Source organism: Dermochelys coriacea, chromosome 17 (assembly GCF_009764565.3).
Source record: "Dermochelys coriacea isolate rDerCor1 chromosome 17, rDerCor1.pri.v4, whole genome shotgun sequence".
Taxonomy (NCBI): domain Eukaryota; kingdom Metazoa; phylum Chordata; order Testudines; family Dermochelyidae; genus Dermochelys; species Dermochelys coriacea.
In genome coordinates this window covers 9,922,505-9,948,199 of record NC_050084.1, presented here as the reverse complement: position 1 = coordinate 9,948,199, position 25,695 = coordinate 9,922,505, and the positions used below count along the sequence as shown (strand labels likewise).

The window sequence follows — 25,695 nt, the reverse complement described above, 5'->3', positions numbered from 1 at the left end:
TCACACTAACAGTGGGCTATGAGTTTAGGCATATTATACCACCAGAATGCATATCTAAGCTTGAGTAACAGGGGATGGATTTCTGCACCACAGGGTTTTGTGTACCATTTCCATGCCTATGGTTATGGGGACATGCCATCAACTCCAGCTCACAGACAGATTCACTTTGAACAATCAAACACAGCTTCTACACCTGTGTAAAGTAAATTGTTACTGCTTGCGAATGAGCTTTAGTGTTCTGTTGGAGGTTAGGTATGTGTAAAGAACAGCAATATGATGAAGTCTGCAAAAAACTTCTGCTCAGGATAGCAAACAGCACCTGCAGATCATGGCAAAAAAGCTAAGTTTCCCAGTCAATAGCTTGGAGAGGTGTGCAAGCAACACAGCTAACCTACCACAGAAGCGCATGTACAATTTCTCGCAAGTAAGAACTTGAGTGGTACTTGCAGCAAAAACAAAAGCACAGTTCAAATTTCTATCCATGTATACTTGCTACAACATGGAAATAAACTGAGTAATGTTAGGAAGGTATTTTCTGTGCTATTTTCTCTGTAAAATAGAGAGGTAGATTGGACAACTAGATCAATAACAGGTAAGATGTACTGAATGATCATCACAGATTTTTAAAATGCAAAAACTTGCTTGTTCCAAATTTAGATACTTAGATATACAAAAATTAGAATATGAGTTATAAATAACTTATAAAAGTTAAACCTCATTAGATTCTATGTAATAAGAGAGGAACATCAAGATTATCCCATTTATTTGGTAGACCTCGTAAGAGAGGAAAGTTTTCATTGCTGCCAAACTACCTTTAGTCTAAGGATTTAGATTTATCTGGGGAAAAAGGCCATCTCCCTAAAACCCTCTTTAGATACGGAATATGTGCTTCACAAGCAGCCACATTAGACTACTCTCATCCATAATATTTTTATTACTATTATATTAATAATCATCCTCCACAGCTAGAGGTAGATGGCTAATACACGGGTTACATATAAAGTAGAAAAGATTTGAATCAGATATGAAAGAATGAGAGCTTTCTAAAATAAACACTATATACATCAAGTCAAAATTACATAAAGTTAGTGTGTACTTAACTGCACTCCTGAACTAGGGTTCCTCTCGGCCTTCCTACTTCTAATCTTATGATACTACTTGTTTAACTGGAATCAAAATAGCTAAAATCAACACATATAACTTAAGCTTTTAATAGTTATAGCAAAATAGGACACTCAATCTGAAATAAGCATTAACACACAGATCTGCACTAAAATAACTGAAGTTGTGAATAATAATCCATTTCATTATAGTGTTATAACTAGTTCTGTGTAGATCAGACAAATCCTTGGTTTTCAGAATTGTAAGGCTACCCCCCACCACCTCCTAACAGTTCTGTACTCAAACCCACAGCCTGACCTTCTACTCATTCCTTTAGAGGAGCAATCCAGTCTAAGTATTCAGTTCACTCACCAGATGAGCTTGGGATTTTCCTTATTCACCAAGGAAATAAGATTCATCCAGATTGTTTTCATCGACATTTCCCTTTCCCAGAAAAGCTTCTAGGTTCCGCATCTTAGAAGTTTCCTTGGCAAATGGAATGCATTTAGCATAACATTCTACGGCATCTGCCCATTAAACTTCACGTTGAGCAGCACAGGTACACATCTGCCATGTGTGCTGTTACTGTACTTGGCAACAGTGAAGCAATTAATTCTACAAAACCTCAAAGGAAATTCATATACAGACATTAAAACAACATTCCATATTAAACAGAGTGCAACTAAAAGTGGGTTATTAGGATTAGGATTCTTGTATACTGACCTACAAAGAGCTTTTTTTAAAAAAAAATAAAAAACTGGAATGTTTCCTTTTGCAAGAGATGTACAGAGGTTTAAAGGTGCACGTTAAAGTAGAGAGGATGATGATTCTGCTTTTTTCCTTTTTAAATGTTAGAAACATCAAGAATGCCAAGTCTGGTCTTCCTTAGTTTTGCTGGAGGACTTCTTTTCGGGAGGTGGAGGGATTGGAACATGTGTATTGTGAAGTCTTACATCTTAAAAGGTGGGATGTTGAACCTTCAAAATTTCTACAGGACAAGGAACCAGGATCTACATTTTGTGAAGAGATTTTTACCCTCATTTTCATTATATGCAATACATAAGGGAAATATGGTACTTGTTAATTTTCTCCCCTTGTGTCTATTAGCAAAGCCAAATACCTGGGTATGGCTCCTCCTTATCAGGAGATGGAATTTTTCAATGACATTCCAGATGTTTACTGTGGGCTTGCCAACATGAAATCTTAAGTGGAAAATTACTTTAACAAGTCACTAAACTAATGACCAAGCAACCTCTGAAGGAAATCTAGGAGTAACAAATGTAGGTTGAATTGGCAACAACCAAAGTAGTACCATCTGGAAAACATGTGGTGGTTTAAGGGAAAGAGTTGGCAGTCCCTGTCATTACTTGTTAATTTTTCCCAAGTTCAGACACTTTTTTAAAAAATTCAAGTTCCATGAAAATTTAATTACTGTTTCCCTGAATTGGATATTGTATGAATAGTAACTACAAAAACTTCTAGAGCTATTTTCTTAAAAATAAACTGTTAAAACTTCAAATGGACAACTTCAAGTTCACTTACCATTAGTAGTAACAGAAACAAGGAAAAAGCAAACATACAATGAAGCTCTCATACATTAATTTCTCTTCAATACCTCTCTGGTGAGGGTCTTCAGCGTTCAATTGTTGCAATGGTTTATGTCAAGAAACTGACTCCCAGAACAAACAGGTTAAAATAAACTTCCTAGGCACCCAAAAATAATGAATTAACAGAATCTACTTGAATTTAAAAAAAAAAAATCAAAATGCTAGCTATTATGTGCATTAAATCTATCCAAAAATTAAATCAAACCTATTAAAAAGCACGATTTTTAAAAGCAAATATGAACTGGTGCATTGAACGTAACAGATTTTTACCAAGTATGCCACTTGTCGCCTCTATAGAGAATCATTTCCCTGAAAGGAGCAATCAGACCACAAGACAAAATAGTTTCATATGACCAATACAATCTAAATGTCAAGAAACTAAAATCAAAACTCTTATGTAGAGTTTTCTAAAACACTGTCAAAATACACTATCCTTAAAATCAGTTACATTTATGAAAAAATGAATGCCTCTGTTCTTTTACATATAGAATTGTTCAAAAACATCTATATAACAGATTATGGTTACCCAATTTAAATATTCTTGATAGTACAGTCCCAAAGAGGAAGCAATCCTTAACCTAGATCTGATTTATAACTCATATGATGCGTAATAAATGAGGCATTTAACAAGTGCAGATAACTGAAATCCAATTTATGAAGATTATTTGTCTCAGACACTGCTGTCCACATGAAAGAAATAGCTATGCACACTGATTGGAGTATTATCTATCGTTCATATGAAAGAGCCAACCGTAAAGTATATCCCATCTTTCCAACCAGTAACTTGGTATGAAACAGAAAATCTGCATGCACTTCAGTTAGAATCATTGACCTTGAAATGTGTTCATATTTTTCTGCAGCAATCAATATAAGGTATTATATTTAAACAAAACAAAATAGTTTATTTCGCAAGCAAAGGTTATCTAATATAAAAATGACAAATTTTCAGCTGGTCAAAAAAATAGTTAAATTGGTCAAAAATAGAAAAATAACTATAACCCTATCAACCAGTAAAAAGAGCTTTCCAAAAGCCCAGCAATACTCCACAAAACTGATATATTCAAACTCCAAAGAGCTCAGTTAGAGGTTGAAACCAAATACAATAAAGCTTCCTGTAGGATAAGCAGAATGTATAATGAACAAATGTGGGATATTGAATTAATCAGTTTCAACTTGAGCACTACCATGTATGCAGGATAATATTGCAGAAAAATATCAGAACCTAGTTCGAAATACTCATGGATGTTACCTTGTGTAGAAATTTAGGGTTTTTTTATATAAAAATATAGGAAATACAATCCTTTCCCCAACGAAGATATATTATTTGTGTGAATATGTATGTGTATCTACACACACACACACACACACACACACACACACACACACACACACACACACACACACACACACACACACACACACACACACACACACACACACACACGTTTTTAAAACTTCTGGAAATGGTTTGCAGCCATCATATTGATGGAAGTTTACAATGGCTATTTCAATATCATGGACTGCCCTCGAGTTGGCAACAGGATTTGATGGTGTAATTTATCTCTGGTCAGTTTATAATTTACAACAAAGTGGTATAAATAAAAACTGGAAACAGAAAGCTAACAAAGGGCAGCAATATGATGGCAAGAAATGCTTGAACAAGCCAAGTCACCGGAGTTCCCTTTCAACTCTTCTCCTTTTGGCTTAAATCTTCAACATTTGCTTTTGTTTATAATAAAAAGATGAAAGTTAAATGCTTAACAGCAAAGGCCAGAACAGCCTGAAAATGCTACCCAAGGAAAAGCTTTGGCTCCTTCTGAAAGATGGTCATTTGAGCAACTTCTCAGGCAACTGGAGCATCATCCAACCCTATCCGCTCAGAAGGGCTCAGCCTACCTCAGGGGTTCTCAAATGGGCAGGGGGGTGGGGGTATCGGGAAACCTAAGGGGGTTCCAAGGTTATTTCATGGGGCAGGGGTCACGAGCTGTAAGCCTCTACCCCAAACCCCACTTTTCCTCCAGCATTTGTAATGGTGTTAAATATATTAAGAAGTGTTTTTAATTTATATGGGGGGGGTCGCACTCAGAAGCTTGCTATATGAAACGGGTCACCAGTACAAAAGTTTGAGAACCACTGGCCTAGTTCAACCATCTTTTTTTTTTTCATCCGGGGGGAGGGGAGGGAAAACAGATATTGAAATTTCCACCATCTCCACAATCTCAATCAGGAAAGGCAGTAAAACTAGAGGGATGAGGTTATACTGTTCAGTTTAGGATTTCTGCACAATAGCTGACTTAACAAAATTTAGACACGTTACACACGCTGCAAAATGACCCCTGTAGTCATGGTGGTATTACTAATAAGATGCAAAGGTAGTTCTGATTTTTGTATAAATACAAAATAAAATACATGCTGTAAATAAACCAAAATTATTTAGAGACTTTAAATGCTACAGAAGGTCCTTTAAAAAAAAATCTGACTCCTTCAAGCAACATATTCATCTCATATATATGAATATACTGCCTGAAGGAGTCAAAAAAAAAAAAAGATCTGACTCCTTCAGGCAATATATTCATATGTATGAGATGAATATGTTGCCTGAAGGAGTCAGATTTTTTTTTAAAGGACCTTCTGTAGCATTTAAAGTCTAAATAATTTTGGTTTATTTTCAGCATGTATTTTATTTTATATTTATACAAAAATTAGAACTACCTTCGCATCTTATTAGTATACACACACAAAAACTGACTGGCCTATACAAAATTTGGGAGTCTCTTTGCAAAAAAAAGTTCAATTAAAAATTATCCCCAAATCTTGCACACAAGACAAAGGTGTAAAACCACCACAGGCATTACAAGTTTAATATATGTCATTCTCCCTTACATGACCAAGTTTGAATGAGATTAGCCTAACCAATTTTCAGTACTATAAGCACCACTCTCTTAAGGTTCTGCAAGTTGAAAATGTTAGGATAATAGGAACAAGAAAAAACTTAAGAAATCTAACTTTTACTAGAATTTATTAGTGCATTCTTGAATGCCTTTTCTATTTGTTTTGTAATTAACAATTGCTATTCTACTCAGATTCTCTAAATGAAAAGATGGTTTTCATAGCCCTATTCCAGCCCACAACACACCATTTTCTAACTGAAGGCAGCACTTTGTATTCTTGATAACATGATGGAAATGCCTGAGTGACCATTTAGTTTTATGCCACCTTGAGATGTAGGATCTGGCCACTTATGCAAGCTGAGAAATATTTAATGAATTACACAACCTTGAAAGTTACACACAGAGGAAAAGTACTGCATTCTATGTTGTAATTATATGGAAAATCCTGTGGAAACAGTCAATCCTGTTTGATGAATTGGGTACACTTAACCCACAAATAAATCCTGTAAAGATTTTTATGCCTGACTTAGCAAAATAAACAATCCCTAGCTTTATACAAGTATGTGTTATCAAATCATTACTTAAAAAGCTTTTTTTCATATTTTGACCCAACTACACAAATGCTTTTAAAATCAGCAGTTTATTGTGAAGCTACAAATTAGCTTGCAGTTTTCTTAACCCTGAAAGGTGTTTGGGGAAGTAACATATCAACATACAATAAGTGTACAGAAAACTCATCTCAATACAGACTAGTCTAATTAAACATTCAATATTTTGGGTAAGCAACTTCTAAGCACCAATTCTAAGACTGACTTCACCTCTAATTCCAGACATGGAGAAAAATCTACATTGCAATGGTAATTTTGCAAGATGGGTATACAATATAGGTTTTTAACTACAAATGATTTTTCCAGTCTAATAAAAAGGACCTGTTTTTTCCATTTCTCTCTCCCTGACTCAAGTATCAGAGTGAAACATAAAGCAAAGGTCAAACTAAAAGAACTCTGATAAAATAAACCAGACTGAACAAGGAAACTGACAACTAACTTAACAGAGATTATAACATGAAGTTATAGCTTGGAGTTTGGTCGTATGTTACAGCAATGCTAATGGGAAAATAAACTTACTTGGCTTGAAACATTTAAGGAACAATCATCTTTTGGTAATTTTTTGCAAATATTTAAATCAGAAAAATAATTGCTGCAATTTTTCCTTAGATTTCCTCCTACTATAATTTTGAAATGAATAACTATAATTTTGTATCTGCTATAAGTCTGTAATTTATATCAATTAAATGAGAATTGCTGTGATGGATATGAGGAATCCTTACAACCTATTACCGCAACCAACTTGCCCAAGAGCACCTTCCAAAATGATGATAGAGGCAGGAATGGAACCCAGATTCTTCTTACTACCAGCCTTTTGCCACATGCACTGAACTTGCTATTTCATGAATCAGGTGCTGAATGAACCTACAGATGTAGTTTTAATAAAGCAAACATACTTCAATTCATAACATGGTGTCATATCTTTATGCAATACCCAATCTCAAACCCTTAAATAATTAAAAGCTACAGTTAGTGCATGATGAGGAAAAAAGCAAATTAAGCTTTTTCACAGACACTATCAAATACTGTGCCACTACTGGTTGACAAATTAGAGTCAATGGTGTGAAAACACAAAAGCGAGAAGATACCATGGTCCCCATGGAATTTGTTATTTCCGTCCGACTGACTTTTTACTCAGCTAAAACTACATGTGCCCTACAGGCACATATACTGACAGCACAGAGATTCTCTTTCTTCTTCAGGTGCCTTAGGGAGACATTTATCTAAATATTTTTCTACCAAAAAGATACATAATCTGTAAAACCAGCCTAAAAGTTCCATTTGGCATTTAAGATGCACTTTCTAAGTTATCTATTCTAGCAGAAAATAATTCTATTCCAATATAAGGGCCAAATCCAGGTAGCCAACAATCGGAGGCACAAGATGAGTCCTATAGTTGGGTTGGGAGTTTTGACTAATGTTACATTTGGCCTAACTGAAGACAGTCTGGCACCAGACTCCAGCTTTGCGAGAGCAACAGGCACACAGTTGGGTGCAGGGAGCTGTACAGGCACCTTTCTATGGCAGGCCATCCCCCGGAGGTGGAGCCCTAGTGGACATAGAATAGGTGGCATTTTCCTTCCATCTTCAATGCACTTGGAGAACAACGAGCAGCAACCTGGCACTTTCCCTCCCGCATTGCATTCCCCTGGCGTTTGTTCCACTTCAGCAAATCAGTCAAATCCTATAAGATGGGAGAGCTACTGAAATTTTCAGTAAACTTCACTTTAAAGTAGAATATTTTTTAGCAGCCAATATTAGAGCTAGTTGAAAAATACAGGGAATTTCAAAATTTTGAGCAGACAGTTGGTCCAAAAACAGGGAACGTTTTTTCACAGAAGATGTTATCTTAATTTTTCCAATTTAATTTTTTTTTTGAAAAATTTAAGAACTTCAAGTTGATCCAATATATTTCAGAGTTCAAGTGAAACAGATTTTTTTTTTTTTTTTTTTTTGAAGACTGTCCTCTGAAGAGGAAATCTCCACAGCTCAAGAGACAGAGAAATAGGCTGGCTCTTCAGTGAATGCCCACAAATTTGTCTCTGCCTCAAAAAAGCAGCAGAGAAGGCTGAAGGCCTACTATCAAAATATGGAGGCCTGTATGCAAGAAAGAATATTCTCCAGAGTCTTAATTTTATAATACATACACACAAAACCCAAAAACATACATGTGCGTGCACGCGCGTACACACACACCCACCCACCCACCTCACCCATGTCTATAAAATCTTCTTTTCACTGCAAAATATTTGAAATACAGAACTTAACAAAGGCCTGTGTGTTTTTACCTTGAACAGCTTTTCAGCAACTTTCAATCTTTCACTTAAAATTTTGGTCTTAAACCAATTAACAGTTGGTTTCATGTAGTTTGCCCACGTTAATTGTCTTATTATTCAATTTAAAATAAAACAGCTCTGCGCTTGACTTGGATTCCTCTATTTTCCATCACTATGAACTTTGTTTCTTATATAACAAGCTTCAGTTAGTAAGCCTGTACGTTTACAGTTCTTGAAAAAAAGCCAAACAATAAAATGGTGTTTTTTTTCTACAACTACAAGGACTTTAACTGTACCTGAAAGTTAGCTTCAGCTAAGATTTATTTATTACAAGACCAAAGGATTCCACTAGAAAATAGAGAATTAAAAAGGGAACAAAACCCAGAAATGTTTCAGATATCTCCTCAGGCACATAGTACCTCAGCATTTCTAGTCATTAAAATTATGGTAATATAGCTGTAACCTGCTTTTTGCTTCAATAGATTTAAAATATTTTAATAAGAGTGTACATCGGTAAGCAGACATTCATTCTGAACTCTCAATTCAGATAAACTTTTGATTAAACATAAAGACTTCATTCTGTAACTGCATGTTGGAATTTTACAAACTATTCTACTATGCTTTAATCCTATCAACAGGTATGGTATTTATAATTGATACATACATAATGTATGTTACATAGAGAGTAACTTTTAAAAACAATGCATTTATTAAACAGTTCATTTACTTGACAAATTATAACTTGCATTTCCCTTACCACAACTGAAAATAATAAAACAATCTAAAACAGGACCTGTTTTCAGGACACAGAATACTGAACTTGAATCTTGACAATCCATTAAGGACAAATTTATTTGCATCTTTTAATAAAGTGCTATTATTTTATTTACAAGCTTTCTGTTGATGTTTGTTATGATGATATACTATAAACTGAAAGTGAGTTTAGTAAATTATTTAGATAGTCTCTAAAACCTAAGCTTCATAAAAAAGGAAAAGGACAAAAACACTCATGCATTAAAAAGCCCACTGAGTACATACCCTTTCTATAGATTCTTCAGTATGAAATATTAACCAAGTATCTTAACAAAAATAACTTTTACATTACCTAAATTATCTGCTCCTTAAAATACCCTTTTTCTTTTAAGTCTGCAAAAAATATTCTGCTACTTATTCGGGTTCTTATAACATTTTAAAACGTTAGTAAAGTTTTGCAGTTTACTTTAAATAGCTGTCATGGAAAGGAGTCTGATGAATTACTTTCCACTGGAAATATGTCTATAACCAAATAATCCCAGTGTACACTGATTATCGGATTTATTTCCCTATTAAGAGCTTTTAAAACTTTCCTCAACATTTCCCATAAATTAACATTGTGTATTAAATGTGTAAATTAACTCTAAAAATAGTAATAGATAAGTGACATCAGGGTAGGCATAAAATTTTTATTGGGATCTCTAGATCTGCAAGATGGTAAAGTCTTGCTAAGAGGAACAAAATGATTCTTATTTTAACAACAGCCCTTGATGCTGAAATCAGAATCATAATATTCCTATGTACTTTTTGTACAAATCACTACTTATGTATTGTAGTGATGGGTGCTATACAAAAGACTAAAAATATTCTAGAATTAAAGCAAGTGAGCTCTAACCATAATATTGCCTAATTATTTCTATTTCTCTATAATATATAAGAATGTGCAACTAACAGGTCACAGATAATCAATCACTAAATATGTTCCCAGTACACTTTTTAACTTCTAAACCTCATCCCTCCCTAAAAAAACAAAACCAGCCAACTGAACATAAATAATAATACAAAATACATATGTATTTTTTCATAGTTATCAAATATTGTTTTTTGGAATGAATCAACACTCTTCCAATGATCTGAGAAATATCCTAATGTTAGGTAATCTATTACGGTATTTATGATTTCTCGAAAAATTATCCACAACAGCACATGGGCTCTTTTGTGTAAATGCTATGGTAAACAATGTATATTTTCATGTGGCATCTGTTTTCTACTTCAATATGAGTCCTAAATAATGGATGCCAAACATCATTAGTTGCGTAAGAATATCCCTAGAAATTCTATGGAAGATGGGCATTTTTAGGAATTGTTTTAGAATGTTACCTAATAAACACAGACCAACAAAGACATAATTCTTGAAAGTAATTTTCAAGACAGTATTTGGGGGAATCTTAACTACAAGTGGTGCCTGCTGGTAAGCAGCACTATACCCCACTTGCCTGTTGGCACTCATGAAGTCAAAGCTTCATGATTAGAGATGAACAGGTTCAGGATTGATCATAACATGAACAAACTTCTCTTGCATGAACAGTCCCACTGATATCAACAAAACTATTCACATAAAGGCTATGAAAACTGGGCCTAAGTTCTTTCCAATTCCCTATATACAGATCACAGATTAAATCAAACACTTGCAATTTGTAGTCTAAAGTCAATCACACCTACCTCAATTAAAATTATTTTATATTTAGGATACATTTCTTCAAAGTAGTCAATGTGTGGAGGCTGGAGTATGTCAAGGGCGGAGAGCACCTATGGAACAACAGGCAAGACAATTTTACCACAAAGAAAATAGAAATCTTAGTCAAATCAAAGCAAATACTTATGACAAAGGCAAGGTCAGGCTATATTTTTAACACTTTGTTTGCCTACTGTTTAGAATATTTGAGATGTCCTTTAATGGATTTGGTGAACACCACAATTTTTAACTGTCTGGTAAATTAACCTTGGCCTTGTTTAACCTTGGCCTGTCCCATGACTTAGTCCTACTTTACAGCTTGCATAATTTACTTGTTATTTATTAATTTCAAACACCTAAGTAGACTTTCTGTATCCTACCTACCAACATCTCTGCCTATAAATTGACTCATTTTCCTTGTAGGATTTAGCCTTATTCTGCTCACAAACTAAGATTAGTCTGGTCTTCACATTTGGAGAACATCTCTTTAAAAAGTGAGAGTAGCTGGCTTCCAAATATTTGTTAAGTTGACATCACTGTATGTTATATGTATGGCAATGTTGCATCTGTTGTTGCTGTTAACACACAGGACACAAGGAAAAATTTTGCACTTGCATGACAAAGCCAGCCCCACTGACTTCAGCAAGATTGCACAGCATGCAGGTGAGTGTAGGATTTAGCCCGTGTCTTTGTTTCTCCCAACAAAATAATCAAAATAAGGAGAGTGAGGATGTTCAGAGGGCAAGATTTTCAAAATGGATGCCAAAACTCCAGCTTCTGAATCCACAATTAGACACTTGAATAAGTGGTCTGATTTTCAAAAGTACTAAGCGCCCAGCAGCTGTAAGTCAATGCAAGGTGCTTGGTGTTCTGCACTTTTTAAAAAATAAAGCTTTTTCAGGTGCCTGTATACTAGCTTAAAAGCACAAGTTTAAGGCACCCATTTAAAAATATCTTGGCCCTAGTATGACAAATGTAAAAATATGACCACAAAAATCTCTGAAAGAAGTTTGAAGTCATTTTGAAATGTAAAATAGTACTAAGTATACAGACAAAAAGAAGATTGATTTTGTCTTGCAATTTATCTTTTTAACGACATCCCAACATATCACTCCATTTCCATAAAGGCATTTACAACAGACATTAAAGTTATTCACTTTTTGAACCAACAGCCCAGACAGTCACTTAAGTTGTGTCCCTACAGTGACACATTTGAGAAAGCAATTGCACAGAATTTAAATCCTCAAGACTAGAAAACTACTTTGGGGGGGGAACATAATCTACAGCATTTAATTGCATGTGCACAAACTGCTTCTGTTATCAGACTCCACTTCAGATCACCTGCCAAAGCAGTTTATTACCTCTTACTCCATAACAAAAGTTAACCTGTAATGAAGCTGCCGCACAGAAATGATTTAATGTATTACCTCAAGGAAATCTTTAGTAAAAAACACAAAAAGATTTTCTTAGACTCAGGTCTCATGGCATTTTATAAAGAGGAAAAAAAATATTCCCTACTATCACAAGCTTTATTTTCATCAAGGGTCTGCGCATCCTGTGGGAACTTTGGAAAAGTAGGCAATTACCAGGAATGGGGGGGGAACCCACCTCCCAATGGCTATGAATCAGTGTAAAGACAAAGAAAAAATGTTTGCTAGTGTAGAAGTCCGTTACACAGTACCTATTCTACCTTGGAGCACTGTTTTGTAGAAATTTGAGTAATGATCTGTAGGTCACCCCTGGAAGCTGCAGCTTTGTTATAGTGTTTTAGTTATAGTTTACCATCTGGCTTATTTCGAGAGTCCAGTTTGTGTTTTTTTCCCCCTCAATCTCTCATGTCTTAGATTGCCTCTTTGCTCTAATTAAGGGCTGTATAGAGAGTCTCTAAGCAAAGAAATCAATGCAGAATTAGCAAGTTATACTTACAGTACAATAGATATATCTGCCAGAACAGAAACTACGAGTAAAACGTGAACTGCTACCAGTAGTATATAAATCGGTCAACTCTTTAAATTAGAAGAGACACTGTCTATACCACCTCTGGGTCCACATTCCTGTTGCTTAATGTATGAAGAATTCCTTCATCCCCTACACTAACAACTTTTTAGCCATTTCTCCAGCTGATTCCTCAGTTTATACTTCTCTACAATTCATATACAGATTTCTGAGCAGAATCTGGACTGGTGAAATAATCCTGAGTCAGTTTATGGGTAGGATTCTTTTTTTGCTGATCAGATTACCGTCACAGGTTAATGGATTGTACTTTAGTGGCATCATGACCAAATTGGGTTGGAAGAGGACTGAAAAAATAAGACTCATTTCAACCAGATAACAGAGTGGAGTAGGGATTGTTGGCCAAACAGAGATTCATGTTGCCTCAAAGCTTCTTATGTTGTCTAGAAAAAAAAGTCTTAAAGCTTCCATGAATCTGCTTTGCTTTCCCCTCAGTCCCATCTATTAAGGAAGATGCAAGAATAAAAGTACACCAACAATTCAGCACTATGACCACTGATCTGAATTCAGCATTTAACCACATAGAAGAAAATCATTTTTAGAATCTGAAACCCTCAGATGAACTGGATATAAAGAGGAGGGGGAAGACAACATAAGGTAGTGAAATAAAGGAAATTTAGGCAGAGATTCTACTATGTCAATCAGTTCAGATCATGATGAATAAATGGGTGCAAGCACCCACAGGTCAACTATTTAATCCTTTCACTGTGTGCAACCTCTGGATTTTTAGATAATCCTAAAGCAAATGGATTTTTAAAGTTGATTTAAAGAATCCATGTTTAACATCTTTTCTTAACACTTCTACCAGTACACTAAGAACTCAAACTTTACTCACATTGTCATGCTTAAAAAAACACAACATCTTCAATTCCCGGAAGACCCTTTTGCAGGAGACCAGATTTTGGAAGACATTGGGCATCTTTTTGAGTGCAACTCTCTTTCCATCTCGTGGATCTGTTACTGACCTAGAGAATACAAAAACTGAAAGGTTAAAAACAAAGTTCAAGTAAACTTTTCTAGAACAGAAAAAAAAAGTTTAAAGGTTACAATACTTTTCGAACAGGAAGGTGATTCAAGACACTTATGGGGGGGGGGAATATCATGTAAGCAAGGGGAACAGTGTAAATTTACTGTCCTTTATTAAGTAAATTCCAATCATTCTTTGGTTAGATTATATCTCTAAACACATTCAACTACTCCCGGTTATTTAAATGGCTGAGTACATCATGCATTAGTGAATTTAATTGTTCACCCCTAACGTACACTACTATTTCAAGTCAGAGATCAATAACTGGAACCACAACTTGTGTCAGACCACAAACATTTCCTTCAGTCTCCCACTAGTCTATTAATATGAAAACATTGTTCAGCTATGCAAATTTGCAGTGTCAAAGAGCTACACTGCTTTCATTTATTTTCCTTAAAAAGAACGAGTTAACTATTGCATGGTAGTATAGTAGAGGTGAATACAACTTAAAGATGAATCCACTAAACCACACTGTCATGCACAGACTTGGGCACTCTGTTCTGATCTTGGATCTGCCACCAAGCATCTTTTTGTGGTGTTTTGAAAACTGTGTCAAAATTACAAGCTCTCATTTTAAAATCTAAGGGGATTCCTGGTCCCGCTTGTGGACTAGGGGGATCTGAAAGAAACATGTGATCTGGTTCCTCAGCAGTTAGCCTACAAAAGAGCCAGTCAGCAAGGTGCGTTGAGTTGCGCCTCTCTGCATCTCCTATGTATGTCTGTCTGTCTCTCTCCCTCTGTATTGGATTGTTGCCTGTTAGATTTCTGGATTCTGAGAAAGAAAATAGTTTACACTGAAAATTTTCACAAGTATATATATTTTGTTTCTAACTCTGAGCATAACACTTGGGAGAAATCACTCCAACTGCTGTCTGAGTTTCCTGATCCGTAATGTGGGTATGATGTTTACTCTTCTCATAAGGGTTTTATGAGGATGTATATACAGAAGTTACAAGGAACTCTGCAAGTGTCAAGTATTTTATTCGAAAGTTACTGGCCTCTGAAAATAGGGAGTAAGCTGAGAACTTTAAAGTCAGAGAAATGGGGCTCTGAAGCCTCAACTCCACAGTCATAAGATTTTAAGGCAAGAAGGGACCAATACAATGCTTCATTTGTGCCAGGGGTTTCCAGGGCTGAGCCCTGGCACCTCTCGGCTTGGCAGTTCATAGACACGGCACCTCTAGGCTTGCTGCATAAGTTATAAGAAAAGGAGTACTTGTGGCACCTTAGAGACTAACAAATTTATTAGAGCATAAGCTTTCGTGAGCTACAGCTCACTTCATTGGATGCATTTGGTGGAAAAAACAGAGGAGAGATTTATACACACACACAGAGAACATGAAACAATGTGTTTATCATACACTGTAAGGAGAGTGATCACTTAAGATAAGCCATCACCAGCAGCAGGGGGGGGAAAAGGAGGAAAACCTTTCATGGTGACAAGCAAGGTAGGCTAATTCCAGCAGTTAACAAGAATATCAGAGGAACAGTGGGGGTGGGGGGGAGGGAGAAATACCATGGGGAAATAGTTTTACTTTGTGTAATGACTCATCCATTCCCAGTCTCTATTCAAGCCTAAGTTAATTGTATCCAGTTTGCAAATTAATTCCAATTCCAGTCTCTCGTTGGAGTCTGGTTTTGAAGCTTTTTTGTTGAAGGATAGCCACTCTTAGGTCTGTGATCGAGTGACCAGAGAGATTGAAGTGTTCTCCAACTGGTTTTTGAATGTTATAATTCTTGACGTCTGATTTGTGTCCATTCATTCTTTTACGTAGAGACTGTCCAGTTTGGCCAATGTACATGGCAGAGGGGCATTGCTGGCACATGATGGCATATATCACATTGGTAGATGCGCAGGTGAACGAGCCTCTGATAGTGTGGCTGATGTGATTAGGCCCTATGATGGTATCCCCTGAATAGAATGTGGACAGAGTTGACAACGGGCTTTGTTGCAAGATAGGTTCCTGGGTTAGTGGTTCTGTTGTGTGGTGGTGGTTGCTGGTGAGTATTTGCTTCAGATTGGGGGGCTGTCTGTAAGCAAGGACTGGTCTGTCTCCCAAGATCTGAGAGAGCGATGGCTCGTCCTTCAGGATAGGTTGTAGATCCTTGATGATGCGTTGGAGGGGTTTTAGTTGGGGGCTGAAGGTGATGGCTAGTGGCGTTCTGTTGTTTTCTTTTTGGGCCTGTCCTGTAGTAGGTGACTTCTGGGTACTCTTCTGGCTCTGTCAATCTGTTCTTCTTCACTTCAGCAGGTGGGTACTGTAGTTGTAGGAATGCATGATAGAGATCTTGTAGGTGTTTGTCTCTGTCTGAGGGGTTGGAGCAAATGCGGTTATATCGTAGCGCTTGGCTGTAGACAATGGATCGAGTGGTATGATCTGGATGAAAGCTAGAGGCATGTAGGTAGGAATAGCGGTCAGTAGGTTTCCGATATAGGGTGGTGTTTATGTGACCATCGCTTATTAGCACCGTAGTGTCCAGGAAGTGGATCTCTTGTGTGGACTGGTCCAGGCTGAGGTTGATGGTGGGATGGAAATTGTTGAAATCATAGTGGAATTCCTCAAGAGCTTCTTTTCCATGGGTCCAGATGATGAAGATGTCATCAATGTAGCGCAAGTAGAGTAGGGGCATTAGGGGACGAGAGCCGAGGAAGCGTTGTTCTAAGTGAGCCATAAAAATGTTGGCATACTGTGGGGCCATGCGGGTACCCATCGCAGTGCCGCTGATTTGAAGGTATACATTGTCACCAAATGTGAAATAGCTATGGGTCAGGACAAAGTCACAAAGTTCAGCCACCAGGTTAGCCGTGACAGTATCGGGGATACTGTTCCTGACGGCTTGTAGTCCATCTTTGTGTGGAATGTTGGTGTAGAGGCTTCTACATCCATAGTGGCTAGGATGGTGTTTTTAGGAAGATCACCAATGGACTGTAGTTTCCTCAGGAAGTCAGTGGTGTCTCGAAGATAGCTGGGAGTGCTGGTAACGAAGGGCCTGAGGAGGGAGTCTACATAGCCAGACAATCCTGCTGTCAGGGTGCCAATGCCTGAGATGACGGGGCGTCCAGGATTTCCAGGTTTATGGATCTTGGGTAGCAGATAGAATACCCCAGGTCGGGGCTCCAGGGGTGTGTCTGTGCGGATTTGTTCTTGTGCTTTTTCAGGGAGTTTCTTGCAACAAAGCCCGTTGCCAACTCTGTCCACATATCTATTCAGGGGATACCATCATAGGGCCTAATCACATCAGCCACACTATCAGAGGCTCGTTCACCTGCGCATCTACCAATGTGATATATGCCATCATGTGCCAGCAATGCCCCTCTGCCATGTACATTGGCCAAACTGGACAGTCTCTACGTAAAAGAATGAATGGACACAAATCAGACGTCAAGAATTATAAAACATTCAAAAACCAGTTGGAGAACACTTCAATCTCTCTGGTCACTCGATCACAGACCTAAGAGTGGCTATCCTTCAACAAAAAAGCTTCAAAACCAGACTCCAACGAGAGACTGCTGAATTGGAATTAATTTGCAAACTGGATACAATTAACTTAGGCTTGAATAGAGACTGGGAATGGATGAGTCATTACACAAAGTAAAACTATTTCCCCATGGTATTTCTCCCTCCCCCCCACCCCCCACTGTTCCTCTGATATTCTTGTTAACTGCTGGAATTAGCCTACCTTGCTTGTCACCATGAAAGGTTTTCCTCCTTTCCCCCCCCTGCTGCTGGTGATGGCTTATCTTAAATGATCACCTCCTTACAGTGTGTATGATAAACCCATTGTTTCATGTTCTCTGTGTGTGTGTATAAATCTCTCCTCTGTTTTTTCCACCAAATGCATCCGATGAAGTGAGCTGTAGCTCACGAAAGCTTATGCTCTAATAAATTTGTTAGTCTCTAAGGTGCCACAAGTACTCCTTTTCTTTTTGCGAATACAGACTAACACGGCTGCTACTCTGAAACCTGCATAAGTTATGAATGTAAAAAAAATTGCTTGAGCCCTGGCACCTCTTTTGTTACAAATTAGGCACTGGACCAACATTTTGACCACCTGCCTAACATAGGCCGAAGAATTTTACCCATTAATTCCTCCATCAGTCCCATATGCTGTGGCTCAGCCAGAAGTTATCTTTTAGAAAGACATTCAACACTTATTTAAGGTCTTAAAGTGATGGAAAATTCCTCACTCCAACAGTTAAGTAGTCTCACTGTTAAATATTTCAGAGTAGCAGCCGTGTTAGTCTGTATTCGCAAAAAGAAAAGGAGTACTTGTGGCACCTTAGAGACTAACAAATTTAAATAAATTTGTTAGTCTCTAAGGTGCCACAAGTACTCCTTTTCTTTTTGTTAAATATTTGTGCCTTATTTCCAGTCTGAACTTCTCTTAACCTCCTCTTTGATAAACTAAATATATCAATCAAGATTCTTATATCTGTCATTATAAGGCAGACCTCGAATAATTTTTGCAGCTCCATTCTGAAGCCCCGGCAATTTTTCCAAATCCTTTTTGAAGCATTCCCATGAAAACTGCACATAGTACCAGATAAACAGCATTGCACCAGGAGTTCACAATCAGCTGTCCACCATAACACCTAAATCCTTTCCAGAGTCACTCCTTTACAGGATACATTACCACAGCTGGTAAAAGTGACCTATGCTGTTTCTCCTAGATGTAACACCTTGCTTTTGGCTCGAGTAAAAAAGCACATTCTTTCAATGAGCCTAGCTCACCAAGCAATCCAGATCACTTTGTATAATAAACTTGTCATTTACCACTCCACGAAGCAGTTTGTCATATGCAAACTTTATCAGCAATGATTTTATCTTTTCTTCCAAATCACTGATAAAGACACTGAATAGTATTGGGACAAAAATCAATCCTGTAGAACCCAACTATATAGCCATTTGATGACTATTTTCAATTTCCAGAGCGTTAATTGTTAGTATGTTTTTAAATTAGTTTAATATATGCTACACTGATTTTGTATCTTGATAATTTTTAATCATAATACTGGGGGGTATTAAATCAAATGCCTTATAGAAGTCCAAGTAGATTATGACACCGCAGTTACTTTCATAACCAAACTAGTAATCTCATTGAAAAACAATATCAAGTTTGTTTGACAAGACCTTTTTTCCCTGAAGTCATTTATGATGCTGTCATCTGAATTCTTTACTGATCGCTTTGAGCGTTTTCCTCATATCACCAACACTACATAACAGACACACAGACACACAAAACAAAAAAACTACACAACATGTCATTGTGAGTTTACTTATGGCAATATTATACAAAATTAATGTTGTACTAGTTAAGAAAAGTTGCCTAATGAACTGTTTTGATCATGAAATAATTTTCTTATAGTAAAACAGAAAGTATTATTCTCCTGTTTTAAGTTTCTAGTATCAAAATGAATAAAACTGTGGAGGTGAACCTGGGACATGAAGCGAAAGGTGAGATGTCAAAGAGGCGGCAGCAGAAGACAGACGGGGATGATAGGAGTAATGAAAAGAAAAAGTCAGAACAATTCGCTTGCAAAGAGACTGAGTGAGGACTGGGAAAGTCACTGGCTTGCACTATTTATCGAAGAGCAAACTTTAGACTGACTTTTTCTTGTCTCCCAAGAGAAAGTGCGTTATGGCTTTTGAGGGGATCCACCTGTCACGTCTCCAATCACCAGGTCTGATAAAATTTAAGTTAGAGTCCAATGACATTGGGTGGGAAGGGTTGCAGTGTCCCTTTGCATCAGTTTCCACTGGTTCAGAGTTCAGATAAAATGCCCCTAGTATCCTTTAAGAAGGATACAACGGTCAGGAGAAAGCCTTATGGCAGTTAAATTTGACTAGGCTTTTACCCGAGAAGGATTCAACTTTATGCCCATACATATTGAGAATCCAGTCTTCTAGAGAAAATGTCAGCTTTAGACGTATCCATTGACAGTGCCATTGATTTCTGTTGGAGAAACTGGGTTCAAGATGCTTTGTGGAGAGAAGCCCACAACATACGACTACAAAGCAATATTTGCAATTTTCATTTTCTGTCCTTTTCCCCCCCTCACACACCAAACCCACAGGTCTCACTTCAGAACAGACAGGAACAAAAACAAACACCTATATATTTTTGCTATGTGCCCATATATGAAGTACAGAAAGAGCATGTTTTTAAGCATGTAAAATTTGCTTACAACCAGGTAATCAATAGCTGGTAAAACATCTCCTTTAAGACAAACTGGCAAAAAAGGAGGATGATATGGCATTCAGACAGAGAGAGTCAAAGAAAGTCCATGTTTCAGAGTAGCAGCCATGTTAGTCTGTATTCGCAAAAATAAAAGGAGTACTTGTGGCACCTTAGAGACTAACAAATTTATTTGAGCATAAGCTTTTGAGAGCTACAGCTCACTTCATTGGATGCATTCAGCATCCGATGAAGTGAACTGTACCTCACAAAAGCTTATGCTCAAATAAATTTGTTAGTCTCTAAGGTGCCACAAGTACTCCTTTTATTTTTAAAGAAAGTCCATTGTCTGCACAAATCAGTGCTCATTACTGGAGAGATTACAACACCTCTTCTTATGTTTACCTTACTCCACACATTCCCGCTGACTTCAGTGAAACTATTTTCAAAACAGGGTACTAAATGTGACTAAGGGGTTCACAATTTGGCTCTACAGCTTTAACATTACACCAAGGAAAAGATTTCCTTTATCCATTTGGAATAATTTATATGAATTGTAGAAACTGAACATTAAGAGGGTACAAATTGTTTTTATCTCAAACTTTTTTTTTTTTAAAAAAAGAACCATCTCTTGCAACAGTTTTCTATTCCACCATGGAGTCTCTAATAAATTTTGCTATACCTATTTTAAGCACTGTACTATGTAGTATGATCAAAAATATATATATACTCTAACCCACAGTGTAAAGATGTAATAACCCATGGGTTTTAAATTCTGCATGTGACTGAACTGACAGAATTGTTTGTTCCTTAGAGTCCTGATCCTTGTGCCAAGCACAGCACTTACACACAATCCCATTGAAGTCAACAGGGCTTTGCCCAGGTCCTGGAGAGCATGCTACTGCAGCCTGATGAAGGATTGGGACTTTATGACCAATCCCACAGTGAGATGCATGCAGGTGGAACTCTGTTTGTACAGAGTTGCACTGAACACCAAGAGTACTTCACACAGGTGCAGGAGTCCAACAGCACGATCTCGCCTTTAGTTACTGTCTAGCTTAGTGTGGCCACTCACATAGTCCCAGAATACTGGACCTTCCATCACTTCCAGAAGAGGCATGAGCCAGCCCTGGCCAGTGTGACCTTGCACACGCTGTGTATGCGAGGTCATGCCAGTGTGGGCGGAGCGTCACGCTCTTCAAAATGGCAGACAAAACAACGCCTGGTTTTGTCTCAGCACTAGTCAGGAGACAAATCACCCAAAAAGTGGCCCATCTGTCTTAAAACCGGAAGAATGGCTTGCATAGCCTAGATATTATGTGGCCTCCATCACAACAACATGCAAGCGTCTCTGTTGCAGCTGAGCACCTTCCACAAATCAAAAGACTTCATTCAGTGTTGTATTTAAATTAACTAATATTTAAATTGTCAAGTAACTGATGATTTTTAGACATAATTAATTTCATTATTTTCAAGTCAATGCATAATTACAAATCTCACAACATCCAAGATATTCACAATGAGCAGTTCACTAAATAGCTACAGCTAGGTCTGAAGTTGGAATTAATTTCGGTAATCTAAGCATTAAGGTCTCAAAGTATTTTAAATACAAGAGTTTCAATGTCTGTGGATGATACATATATAAGTAACTGTATACCCTGATAGAATCAGTATTCCACTTTTCTCAACCTATTACAGAGCAAGGACCTGTTCACCTATTGATTCTAATATGGCATACAAGCTACTGTGGCACATGTTGTACATATGGATAAACATACAGTTACCAGCTTGGCTTCACATTTCATGGGACATCTACACATTTCAGAAAAAAGATAGAAAATGAAAAGACAGAAGTGCATATACAGTAAGTGTAGTTAAGTTTCTAAATAAATTATCCAATTAAACCAAGCTGCATCTTAACTTACAGTTTAAGTACCAAGTTATTTTCAAGGAAGCAGCCCAGTTTGACTGGAAAAAAAAAATAAATTAAGTGGGATTGATCTCTCTCTCAAATATACGCAATCCACTTTCACAGTGGCACAATGAGCTGCATTAAGTAGAATCAGCTACAATCAACTGAAATTTGAGATGCTTTTTTTTTTAAAAAAAAAAATCTCATTGTACGCAATACTACCATGGGCAAAAACTGAGAGGTTTACAAATTAGATTCTTGTACTATTTGCAAATAGAGTTAAAATGACTATTTACAAAAAAATTACTCATTTAGGTACCAACTTACATTTTAAGTTCATATTCACCTACCTTGTACATTTCTACCTGACATATCTAAAGTATTTATGAAGAACATTTTCAGGTAACTGTCTCCTCTCCTCACTAAAGTAATACAATAAGAAAAACTCTACAGACAAATGCTCAGGCACAGATTCAGAAAAATAACTGAAGCTAACTCATGCTTTCTTCCCATTAGCAAAATGCCACATTTCACAGAGGGTCTTCATTCTTTCTCTTATGAGGAAAATGATGACAGAACAGCTCAAGTAGTGAGTGTTTTGAAGGCTTATTTATCTGCTAATCTGTGTACAGTGTACTGTGTACAGTGGTAGGTTGTATCATCTCTGGAGGCTGCACCATTGTTTAATAAAATAGGGAAAGGTTTAAGAGAAATACTATGACAGGATTAGTATCCATATCCAGTTGGTTTTTATTCTATGCTTATAATCATTAAAGCAATTACATGAAATGAATGCATACTAGAAGTTTAAATCCCTACCTTCATCCAAATGTCACTGCCATGTCCTACATAATGGGCTTTTAGCACAAACAATTCCACAAGGGAAAAAAAAGTGGACTTCAGCTTCTATTGAAGATAACAGGCTGCTCATTTATTTCAGCACAGGTTGAGTAATCTCACTAAAAAACACTCAGAATGCAAAAATTCACAATAGCTGAATATTCAACAAAAAGGCCAATTTCTGCTTCTAATAAAAAGAAAGGTATATTTAACAGCAGGTATTTCTACTACAGTAAATTGTTACTCTGATTGTGAAAGTTATTCAGTATGAAATTAAAACATCCCAATGTTTCACCGCATTGTTTTTCTCGGAAAGAAAATGCAAATAGCCAATCCTAGGAGGGTTAACTATTGGACAAAAATCATTTACATCATCATGTGGTTCAATTAAGGTTCCAAAATACTGCAACAGTTTGCAAACTTCTTTGATTGACGGAATGATTACAGCATATGTCCTAGTTTAGTTATATTACCAGAAGGATCTAATCAGAGATGAATATAATCAGCCTTAAATTATAGTGAATAAAGGCAAACAAAATTCAGCTTCATTATCTGTCCATACAAATACTTTGATAAACCAAAGAAAATACTGGTCTTGAAGTTGTTTCAAAGGGTTCTTAAAGAGTAACTGGAACAGTGGCAATAATCCCTAATCTACATCAAGACAGCATGCAAGATCACTCTCAAACACGTGTTTCTACAGTTTCCAGTCATATGATCTGCACTGAATTAGTGCTGTAATCAGAACGGGATTAATCTGTAAATAGGCTACAGACAAATTGTCTTGAGTCACTTTTTTCCATCCTGCTGAGCGGAGGGAAGACATGGATGGGCATCATAAAACAAGAATGTGATCTAAAGATGATTGGGCTGTAGTCAGATTTCACTGCGGGAAACAACTGCAGTTTCACAGCTTCCATACATTTCCTTTTATTGAAAAAAACCCTCCTTACTATTAACCTATAAACAGTTCCATACACATACCTATTTCTAGGTTTAGGTCATGTCCTTAAATAATTCAATATTAGTAACTTAGTCACAAACATGAATTTGTATGTCTAAAAGGGACAGATCAACTAAAATACCTTGGTCGGAAGTCACAAACATGAATCTGTATGTCTAAAGGGACATATCAACTTTGTTGGAATACAATTATGATAGAAAAAAATTCTCTAGTTTTTCAGTTTGTTTTTTCATGCAAAGCACAGCACACCATGTACTCTGTATCACTTTCTCTTTAATGCATCCGATGAAGTGAGCTGTAGCTCACGAAAGCTTATGCTCTAATAAATCTGTTAGTCTCTAAGGTGCCACAAGTACTCCTTTTCTTTTTGCGAATACAGACTAACACGGCTGCTACTCTGAAATCTTTAAGGGAAGCTTCTTGATTGTCTCAACAACATGGAGAAGAAATGTTTTTAAAATAGGAACGTGAAATAGTAAAACAACAACAATTGGTAGGATGACTTGGGGGCTGTTGTACCACCTGAAAGTACTTGTAACAAAATAAACTTTGTTTGCTACAAGCCTACCACAACCTCTAGCCACTCAATTCTTACCTTGGCTACGTTAATATTATCACTTTATAAATTGGCTCTCTTTAAAATAAAGTATTTGCTACATTATATAATTCTAATATTATTGTTATTCTTTGGCCACAGTATTTTCTGCAGGGAAACAGGATGGAATACCTGCAGACACACTCAGAAATGCCATGTTTGTTTATGAATCTTTTTCATTAATCTGATTCTTTGAAAATGGGATTAAGATGCACCATACTTCTAAAAGAGTTAGTTAGTATAAAAACCACGTTAATATACATGAGAATTGGTGCCCAAAACCAAATGTAATGAGGCTAATTTCTCTTCTGGGAAATGTAATGCTACTTAAAATGAGAAATTTGGTCACAAACTTCTCATACTCTATCCACACAGACAACTCAACCAGCAATTTAGTTTCATGCCACAACTTCAGTCTCTTCCTCTCAGAAAGAAATATTTCAGGCAGCTAGACATCTCATTACCTATATTAATGATGGCAAGACATCCATGTTGGAATGTTTGAGCAAGAGTCCACGAAGTTACTATCTCTCACTCACCTTGCATCTTGTTTGAGCTGCACCATCTAACCAGTGGTCCTCAGTAACATTTCCCCAAATCAATACCCCATCTTTGTGTCAAATTAACACGGTATGAGACAATGTAGCAATTAGTCCTTCCCCTTTCACTTTCAATTAGAAATAATCCAGTGTTTTTCTCCAAGAATCAGCAGATAAAGTTTGCATACTGGAGAAGGCTGCCTTCCAATAACGGGTCATTAATTTATAGCTAAAATCTTTTTTCTTGACATGTTATAAAACACTTTCAAACTACTACATGTTCTTAGTCTCCATACTACAAATTATATCAAGATGCACCTTAGCTGCATCCTGGAAAAAGACTATTACTTTGGCTTCAAAAAATTCTGGGATTATGTTCCTTATGAATGAGTTTAGAGGCAATGCAAAGTGAGTTCAGCGATCTTTTCCATTTAAGGATAGTGCACACTTTAGATGAAAAGGAGTTTGAGAGAGTTTCTCTCCCTCACTTATCTGGTTTTAAAGGTCCTGATTCCATTCTACCTGAAGTTAGAACTAGAATTTAAAAAAACAAAACAAAAAAACAAAAAACCCACATTCCAAAATTGTCATACATTTGAGGGGGTTTGGTCAAAAACTAAAGAAATCACTGAAAAACTGAAATTCAGTAAGCTTCAA

At 36.8% G+C, this 25,695-nt stretch overlaps 1 protein-coding gene and 1 long non-coding RNA gene across 4 annotated transcripts in view; both read right to left on the bottom strand.

Annotated features, from left to right (window-relative positions):
- Window positions 1–25,695, bottom strand: part of NLK (nemo like kinase) — a 113,197-nt gene that overhangs the window by 34,978 nt on the left and 52,524 nt on the right. For all 3 annotated transcript variants that reach the window (XM_038375576.2, XM_038375575.2, XM_043499362.1), the window contains exons 2-3: window positions 13,820–13,949; window positions 10,990–11,045 (exon numbers count right to left, since the gene is read on the bottom strand). In XM_038375576.2, coding sequence (XP_038231504.1) covers window positions 10,990–11,045; window positions 13,820–13,949 — 186 coding nt within the window. The remainder of the gene's footprint in view (window positions 1–10,989; window positions 11,046–13,819; window positions 13,950–25,695) is intronic.
- LOC122456975 lies at window positions 6,221–10,948 on the bottom strand. The gene is made up of 2 exons (XR_006276201.1): window positions 9,241–10,948; window positions 6,221–7,071 (listed from the first exon to the last, which is right to left on the bottom strand). It is a non-coding gene; the product is annotated as an uncharacterized LOC122456975 (long non-coding RNA).